We start from the raw sequence: 9,786 nt of genomic DNA on the forward strand, positions 1-9,786 counted from the left end.
CTTCAGATTCAGTGTAGTCACCTATCTGTGTAAATGTTCAATCTTCTGCTGCAGGCCTAAGATCTGATTTTCTCTATTCTTATTAATGATGATGATTGTATCAGTGAAGCTCTTCATAGTGAATGCTTAATTCACAGTGAATATCAATTATTGTTTGACTTCTGTCTCAGTCTGTCACTGTGTATACAAGGCCTTAATCTTGTTTAGAATTCTCATACATGTACAGAGCTTTGATTTCCATTCAGTGATTTCAGTCACTTTTCTTACTGCTTTAAGTAATTCCTCTGAGAGATTCTGCATATCTTTCAGTTCAGATAGCAGAGAAGAGTGTTGTTTATATTAACTAGAAGAGATATTCATTTCAGTGGTTTCTGATTGATTATATGATGTCTATTATTATATCACTTTTCTGTTATCATTGTATGACTCTGATGATGATCATCTCTTCTTTTATTCTTCTTTTAAGTAGGGAGCAGACTTCTTTGAATCTGATTCACTGCTCTCATCTTCTTTCTCACACCTCATCTGTTCATGTCTTATATGTGGCATTTGCCTGGGTGTGGAGTTTTCTCTTAACAAGTGAAGCAGTATCAATCAGATGCTCTTTGTAAGGGGCCTACGCCGAATTGATCGGTATAATATTGATAGGTCTTATATAACAAAGATAAAAACGCTAGAGAAGAAAAGAAAGAGAAAGTGCGAGAATCAGTGATCAAGATGGATATTTATACACATATGTGGTGGCGTACGCGGTGGAGCTTCGGGGCGGATGAATATATGCGCGTTCGTAGTAGCCGAGGATCAGTGATCGAGAATGGCCGAGGGTCGGCAATCGAGAATGGCCGAGGATCGGCAATCGAGAATGGCTGAGGATCTGCAATTGAGAATGGCCGAGGATCTGAGCGTACGTGGAATCTGTGGAGTGTAACGGAATAGTCTATATGATTGATCGGGGTGGCGGCCGAGGATCGGCAATCGAGAATGGCCGAGGATCGGGGCGTACGTAGAATCTGTGGAGTGTAACGGAATAGTCTATATGATTGATCGGGCGCAGCCCGCCACATTAGCCCCCCCTTTCCGGAAGCAGTTCCCATCGGTCAAGGGCCGCTGTTTCGGATAACGCGGAACTCGGAGTCTAGGTCGGTTGAGAAGGGAGCGGATCGGTGGCGGCGCGGCGGAGCAAGCTTGTGTGGAATATTTGATAAGGGGATACGCTGGAGGTTATGATGTCTTACAACTGGAGATTTTATCATTGCATAGTGGCTTCTCTTCAAATCATTGTTGTTCAACCTCTTCAAGCTCCTGTTTGCGAATTTGAACAGGAGCTAATCTTTTCCCTGTTTCATCGGGGCATTCTCGTAGTTATCTTCTGAATCTTCCTCTAATGTAATGTGGTTGGCGCGGACAGGCGCTGATCTTTCTCTCGTTTGTGGAGGCACATAGGTCGATCGGCAGTTGGAAGCAATGTGTCCCAATCGGTTACAATTGATGCATACTCCACGTTGACGTCGATCGGCGACTTCTTCGGGAGTGATCCCTGGGACTCGGAAGCCTGTTCGGACGGCGGAGACTCTTGCTTGTGCATAGGCATTTGAATCTATCCAGTCCATGGCATCTGTATCATTGTTCTTCGGTGTGGGTGTATGAGTGGCTGGGGTGTAATGTCTTCTGCCACTGTTCTGTATATTCTTGAGCTTGGTAAGACGGTCATCCATTGTCCGGAGCTGTGTGCAGAAGCCTTCATAAGTCTGGTCTTCATCTGCACTTACAAGGGCCTGTAAGAGTTCAAAAGTTAATGCCTTCTTGAGCATGCTAATCTTCACTCTATCCTCCCAAGATTGACCACCTGCTTCTAGGATCTTGGTGTCAAAGTCAGGGATGAATGTTGTAAGAGGAGTGTTCCTCTGTCTGATGCTCTGTAACCACTCTAATGCTTTCTGTTGCATGGCTGTGTCTCGGAACAGGACATCAAGATGTTTCATGATGTTATCAGGCGTTCGCAATGCTGGTTCGCATGCTTCCATCCATGGATGGAACTTCTGTTTCGCGCGATCCTTCAATCTTCCATTGATATACCAACCTTGATTGGTTAACGAACCGATGGAATCTCCATCTACACTCAGTTTCGCGAGCATTTCCATCCTCCATGATGAGTAGAGAGTGAGGTCAGAAGCATCAAAATATGCAGGAGCACCTAAGCGTTCTTTCGGCGCTTTTGTATTCGATTCTGTAGATGTTGGGATTGCATGGGTTCCTTGTTGTGATAATCGTTGAATCTCTTCATATTGGCGTTGTTGAGTTGCATGCATATCAGCTATTTGTTGTTGTTGTAGTTCCAACATTGCTCGGAGCCACTGTGGCACTGCATCTATGCTCATGTTCGAGTTCGAGGGTTCCATATTATTGTTAGACATGGTTATATCGATCGTCGGATGTATGATATCTGTGGAATCTGAAGAAGTGTAATCGTATTCTCATACGTCTGGGTGTCAGGACTCTCGGGTCTTTCGCTGACGTTCTCTTTTGTAAGATCTTATTCTCTTCGTAAGATCTTGTTGCGGGGCCAGGGCGACTGGCGAGCAAGCTTCTATCTGGGGACTATCTGGGGACTCGGTGTCCGCTTAACTGTGTGACTGTTTCTCTTTCTTACGCGTCGTTACGCGTTCGGATATCTCTCGATGGATAATCGTTCCTAATGAGGAGATGATGCTGGATAATTGTTTCCTAATAAGGAGACAATGAGCGTTTTTATAGTGTAAGGGGCCTACGCCGAATTGATCGGTATAATATTGATAGGTCTTATATAACAAAGATAAAAACGCTAGAGAAGAAAAGAAAGAGAAAGTGCGAGAATCAGTGATCAAGATGGATATTTATACACATATGTGGTGGCGTACGCGGTGGAGCTTCGGGGCGGATGAATATATGCGCGTTCGTAGTAGCCGAGGATCAGTGATCGAGAATGGCCGAGGGTCGGCAATCGAGAATGGCCGAGGATCGGCAATCGAGAATGGCTGAGGATCTGCAATTGAGAATGGCCGAGGATCTGAGCGTACGTGGAATCTGTGGAGTGTAACGGAATAGTCTATATGATTGATCGGGGTGGCGGCCGAGGATCGGCAATCGAGAATGGCCGAGGATCGGGGCGTACGTAGAATCTGTGGAGTGTAACGGAATAGTCTATATGATTGATCGGGCGCAGCCCGCCACACTCTTCTACTCACTGCTCTTTATACACTATCTTTTGAGGTGTTTCTAGAACCACACTGGCATGATAACTATGAATCACTTTGTAGACAGAATTATCACACTCTGAAGAAGCCTGTGCTTCTCACCAGTTTTTAGACATGCTATCAGATGTGATTCAAAGATTGCTTAAGTCAGTGTATGATTACAGGCGTACACCGGCTTCTTATATATTGAATCTTGTACGCTAAATTAATTAGTGGCTGCTAGGGCCCCCTTTACATTCGTACGCTAGTAGTTCGGAAGCGGCCGCGTTATTATCCGACGGTCGTACGTTCTTCCGAACCACAAATATACAGTTCTATCTCATTTAAGATCTTTAACACACTTTATACATACTCAGTGTGTTCTTTCTTCTTCACAGAGTACATCATCACATTATTCAGATATATTATCATAAAGACATTCAGATATGTATGAAGTGTTTTATTGATAAAAGACTGAAATACTGTGAGAATATTAGTCAGATCAAAAGACATTACTAGATATTCAAATAATCTCAGTACAGTTCTAAAGACAGTCTTTTATTTATTCTCAGACTGTATTCACAGCTGTGTATATATATTAATTATATTCAGTTGTGTGAATATGACAGCTCTCATAAGACAGTTGATTACATTCTCAATCAGAGATAGAAGATAGCAGCTCTTTGTTATCTTGAAGTTCAGATTGCAGTAATCTATATATAATCTGAGATCTTCATTCTTCTTCTTTATAAATATCACAGAGGCTCTCACAGAGGTCTGTGAAGATTAGATAAAGTTATTCTTCAGATTCTTCTTCACATAGATCTGTAAGACCTCTGTCTTATAATAAGAGAGCTTATAGATTGATTCTCAGAAGAATTTCTGCTCTTCTATCAAATCTATTGTCAGATTCTTCTTATAGTGAGAGAAGAGCTCAGCTGTCTTTGCTGAACTGAACATCTCTGTGAGATCTCAGTATTTCTCTGATATCTGAAGCTCAGTTTCTATGACTGTGAGATGCCAGCGTGACTCAGTTGATAAGACTGGTAATCAAGGCCGCACACATTAGAGATGCGTGGGTTCGAATCCCACTGCTGGCATCTGTCACTTCTTACTCATGAAAGCCCTTATGTAATAGAGGCTGAGCTTAATTAGTAAGGCTTGATATGAGATAGAACTTTCTACTGCAAGTCAAGTCACTAGTTAAGTGAGATTCTGTAAACACTCATCAGAGCTGATATAAAGTATCAATATCTCACTATTCTACTATACATCTGTCAAGATTCTAACAATATAGAGTTAAGTCTAATGTAGTAATTATACACTACTTAAGTAATTCTCTAACTAGGACTGTCATTGAAGCCTAGCTTCCTCTCAAATACAGAGAATAATTTTGAAAATCATCTGACTAGCAGATCTAGATATGTATCTAGGCTCTAGACAGAGCACTCTGATAGGCTTGAGTCTGCAAGCTCACTGTCAAGCTCTAATACTAGCAGAGAGAACTGCAGTCATCAAGTCTATGATTAGTTTCTAACATGGGGCAAGGTCATGACAGCTGATTGATAGGCCTATGAGCATCTAATGAGGCTGAGATCAGCAACCGGAAGCTTGGTGTGTACACTATCAAGTGAGTGATGGCAGCCACTAACTAACATCTCTGGAAATTAGTGGCTGGTCTGAGAGAATAGACACAGTGATCAGTTAATTATAGAGAGTTAAATGTAATTAGCTTAAGATACATCCTGCGGGTGACTAGCACTCGTAGTCTCAGATTTCTGAAATCTAGACTCTGAATGTGAAGTCTTTGATGCTGAACTATTTGCAATAGTAAAAGCTTTCAAACTCATTGAAATAAAATCTCATAAAAGAGGAAATTGTTTGAAAGAGACATAAATATTCTCTGATAGTCAAGCTGCTTTAAAAAGACTTAGAAATAGTCAGATTTATAATAATTAAATGAATCTTGAACTGATCTTAAACTCTGTTTTAAAAATTCAAAAGAGAAGAATATTAAAGCTGAGAATTCATCTGCACTAAGTTCCTACTCATATGAATATTCATGGCAATAAATTGACTGATTCAGCTGTAAAAAAGAGTGCAGAATTAAGCAGATCTATTTAAAAAATTATATTCTGATCTTTTATAAAGAGAAAAATAAAAGAATCTTGTTTAGACAAGTGAAATGAAAGCTGGTAGAAACAAAAGAAGAGTATACATTATTCAAGATTTGAAACAAAACTCAAGTGGAAATCTTGTTCAATTAAATGTAAAAAGAAAATATTCTCATCTATAATACAGCTGAAACTAGGACATGGCTATTTCAAATCTTATATACAAAGATTTGATGATAGATTTGACTTAATAGAATGCTCATTCTGCAATACAAATGAGAATTCTGAGCATATTATAATACACTATGCATTATATAATAGTCTCAGAGTCAGATTGAAAGAGAAGTATGATCTAAATCAATTAAATATGAGATTCTTATTCTCAACTGAGACAGGAATTAAATACTTAATAGACTTTCTATCAGAAACTCAAGCAGCTATAAGAAAATAACTAAATTCAGAATTATCTGAATATGAAGAGAAGGAAATTAATCAGATATAGTCTATTAAAACAGCTATATACTCTCTTTTAATAATTTGTTTTGTTATAGTCTCTCTTTACTTTATCTTTTTCTGTATCTTTTTCTTTTAATTTCTTTCTATCTATCTATTTAATGTGTCTATCTTTGAGACTGTGTTCTTTCTCTCTTTTCTTTTGTCATGATATTGTCAAATGGTTTCAAAGTATCAAAAGATGTTAAAACACTGCAATTTGTAAACAGTTTTTGTATTCTGAGCTGGAATTTTCTGATTTTGCATATCTGAAATTGATGAATGTACAATAGTTAACTTCACAGACATAGAAAAAACCCTGAGAACTAAAGTTCTCAGGTAGATGTCATAGTCTCTGACTGCATACATCTATAATTGAAGAATAATAATAATAATAATATGACTGTGAGATTCTCAGAGACTTACAAAGTTATTATATAGATGAGTTTGTCTTCTCTAATTAACTCTACAGTATTAACTGATTCTATCTCTGTGAGTAAGTCTGTCAATACTGATTGAAAGTATAAACCTGACTCACAGACAGCTATGTGTGAATTGTGTCTTTGAACTTATACAAGTTTTAAGTACATATCATCTGTGATGTCTGTGATAATCACAGTTTCTGCAAATCTTCTTCAGATTTCAGAGAGATCTTGCAATTCAAAGATGACTCTTACAAGTTTCTGTAAGAAATCCCGCTCCTCGCGGATTCTTTACCTCTATCTCTATCTCTCATGTAATCAATAGAGCTAGCGGCCCTTGGCTACACATAACTATATAGACTGAAGTTCACGAATACTATTCACAACTCAGCTTGAATGCTATTATACATTTAATCTCTACATTTGATCTTTCTACTGTGAATACTTATAGTAGTTAACAGTATATATCACATCAAGCTGCAAACATCTGAATAATCATCTGTAAGCACTTATTCTTACATTTCAAGCTCAGTTAGTCAGCAATCATCTGTTATGACTGAAAGAACTAGAAACTCACATACTTCAATCTCTGTGAACTCTACTACAGACACTCAGAAGCAGTCATCTGAACTATGAATAACTTTTATAAAAGAAGTCTCAGAGAACTTATCAATCACTCACAGAATATCATTCTCTGCATCTGTGACAGAGAAACTCTCTGAATCTATAAATAAATCAATCTTAGTAAAGAATATTCTTAAGCATCTCTCACAGAATTAAGCTATTTTTCTATAAGAAATACTTACTGTCTGTAAACACTCTTGAACTAAGTCTTTAGACATAATCTTCAGAGACATCTGTAAACTGAAAAGAAACTTTCTTAAGTTATAATTACTTAAGATCACTTATCAAATCACAATCTATAAAAGCTTTTGCAAGTTTGCATTTGAAATTGACTCATAAGCTCAGCTGTGTGATATGAAAGATGAAGAAGCTGTTATCTATGTAATAATAGATCTCTATTACACTGAAGTCAAGAACTGGCTGAATCATCTAGAGAATGATTATAAGAGATTCTACTAATCTATTCTCAAGATCTATCTAGAGAATAAGTTGAGAAACTCTGTGAGCTGAACAGAGAACACCTGAACTGTAATTATTAATATTAGAAAAAGAGATGAGAAATCTGATGAAGACTACTTACAATACTTTATGAAATTATGATATAAATTGAGATCTGTGAAAACAGGGCTCTGAAATAAGATCTGAATAATGATGTTTATAAAGAGACTGAATAAAGATATATAGAACAAGCTCATTGAGTAAGACTCTAAGCTCTTGACTCTAGAGAAACTGATGACTCTTATTCACTGCTTATAAATCACTATAAGAGTCACAGACTTATAAAGAGCAGATCACTGATCAGCTCTGTGAGAATCAGAACAACAGAGAATAGATTTATCAGAAAAAGATAATAAGATATAGAGAGATTCATGTCTGACTGCTGAGTAGAGAGAAAGAGCTTTACAAGCTTCTATAAACAGAGTATATAACAGAGAGACTAAGAAAAAGAGACTCTGCTTTATCTATTCTAAATCAGAACATCTTCACACAAACTATTCAGATAAATTAAAATAGAAATTTGAAGAGTTATAAACAGAGTCAGTAACAGCCTTCTTAAGAGTCTTGAAGCTGATATCTGAATCTGTTACTTCTCTGATGAAAATGCTTGCTTATAGAGAGAGATTATATCACAGTACTACTACTCTGTAAGTATGAGAAGTATTAATAAACTCAGAATCTCAGGTCACTGTAGTGTCTCTAAAGCTCACAGAGTAAATGAGCTGAAAGATGAAAACTGAAAACCTGCTCTTATAATAAGCAGAACATGAGAACTCAGACCTGAGAGCTGAGAAATTTATAAGAGTTATCTTTAAATTACAAGATCTCTCTGAAATCTGAAAAAGATTTGCAGAAACTGTGATTATCACAGACATTATAGATGATATATACTTAAGACTTATATGACTTTAAAGACATAATCTGCACATAGCTGTCTGCAAGTCAGATTTATACTTTCAATCAGTGTTAATAGACTCATTTACAGAGATAGAATCAGTTGATACTGCAGAGTTAATTAGAGAAGACAAGCTCATTTATATAATGACTTTATAAGTATCTGAGAATCTCATGATTATGAAAACTGAGCTTCAGATATCAGAGAAATACTGAGATCTTATAGAGATATTCAGCTCAGTAAAGATAGCTGAGCTTTCTTCTCACTGTGAGAAGAATCTGATAATAGATTTAATAGAAGAATAGAAACTCTTCTGAGAATCAATTTATAAGCTCTCTTATTACAAGACAGAGATCTTGCACATCTATGTGAAGAAGAATCTAAAGAATAACTTTATTCAATCTTCATAGATCTTCATGAAAGTCTCTGTGATATTTATAAAGAAGAAGAATGAAGATCTTAGATTATGTATAGATTATCATAATCTGAACTTTAAGATAATAAAGAGCTGCTATTCTCTATCTCTGATTGAGAATATAATTAACTATCTTACAGAAGCTGTTATATTCATACAACTGAATGTGATTAATATATATACACAGCTGTAAATACAGTCTGAGAATTCATGAAAGACTGTCTTTAGAACTGTACTGAGATTATTTAAATATCTAGTAATGTCTTTTAATCTGACTAATGCTCTCATAGCATTTCAGTCTTTCATTAATAAAACACTTCATATATATCTGAATATCTTTGTGATAATATATCTGAATGATGTGATGATATACTCTGCAAAGAAGGAAGAACACACTGAGTATATATAAAGTGTATTGAAGATCTTAAATGAGGCAGAACTGTATATTAAGCTTGTAAAGTGTAACTTCAGTATCTATTAGATTAATTTTCTAGAATATGTAATCACTGCAGATAATATTCAGATAAAGTCTTTATAAGTTAAGACTATTCTATTATAATCAGAGCTAACTAGTATTCATGAAATTCAGATCTTTCTGAGCTTTGTGAATTTCTATAGACAGTTTATCTTTATATTTATAAGAATCTTCTTGATTCTTACAGACATGCTGAAGAATGAAAACAAGAAAAAGTTATCTTATAAACAGAGAATAGAAAGATTGTTGAGAAGAAAGAACTGTGAGAACTTTCTTATCTCAGAAGCTTATGAGGTCTTTATAAGATTGAAATAGATATTCATAGATACAGTGATACTGTTTCACTTTGATTTCTTACTCTTAATCAGATTAAAGATAGATGTCTTCTTCTTTACAATTTCAGAAATAGTCTTATAACTACAGTTAAATGAGAACTGAGTTTCAATGATCTTTTTCTCACAGAAGATGTAACTCATAGAGATTAGCTATAGTATTTATAATCAGAAGCTTCTTATAATAGTGAAATTCTTCTATCACTGATATCACTACTTTAAGAATCTCATAACAGTGATTACTGTTAGAACTGATCATAACAGCTTATAATAGTTTACTTCAATTAAGAAACTCTCACAGTAGCAG

The 9,786-nt window shown here is 36.2% G+C and overlaps 1 protein-coding gene and 1 pseudogene across 2 annotated transcripts; one reads left to right on the top strand and one right to left on the bottom strand.

Annotated features, from left to right (window-relative positions):
- Nucleotides 1-703: 703 nt before the first annotated feature.
- Nucleotides 704-1,169, bottom strand: BDCG_16733 (uncharacterized protein). The gene is made up of 2 exons (XM_045425927.1): nt 1,004-1,169; nt 704-915 (listed from the first exon to the last, which is right to left on the bottom strand). The coding sequence occupies exons 1-2, from the start codon at nt 1,092-1,094 to the stop codon at nt 713-715; spliced, it is 294 nt and encodes a 97-aa protein (XP_045280399.1). The 5' UTR covers nt 1,095-1,169; the 3' UTR covers nt 704-712.
- Nucleotides 1,170-4,231: 3,062 nt separating this feature from the next.
- On the top strand, nt 4,232-4,312 carry BDCG_16734 (annotated as a pseudogene). Its single transcript has one exon. The product of its transcript is annotated as a tRNA-OTHER (tRNA).
- The last annotated feature ends 5,474 nt before the right edge of the window (nt 4,313-9,786 follow it).

Source organism: Blastomyces dermatitidis (genome assembly GCF_000003525.1).
Source record: "Blastomyces dermatitidis ER-3 genomic scaffold supercont1.3, whole genome shotgun sequence".
In the NCBI taxonomy this organism is placed as follows: Eukaryota; Fungi; Ascomycota; class Eurotiomycetes; order Onygenales; family Ajellomycetaceae; genus Blastomyces; species Blastomyces dermatitidis.

What these genes read in the sequence shown, in the direction of transcription:
- BDCG_16733 (XM_045425927.1), bottom strand. Translation starts at nt 1,094, where the DNA reads ATGGGAACTGCTTCCGGAAAGGGGGGGCTAATGTGGCGGGCTGCGCCC. An exon ending in TTACACTCCACAGATTCTAC is followed by an intron (nt 916 to 1,003) that starts GTACGCCCCGAT and finishes TACACTCCACAG; the next exon opens with ATTCCACGTACGCTCAGATC.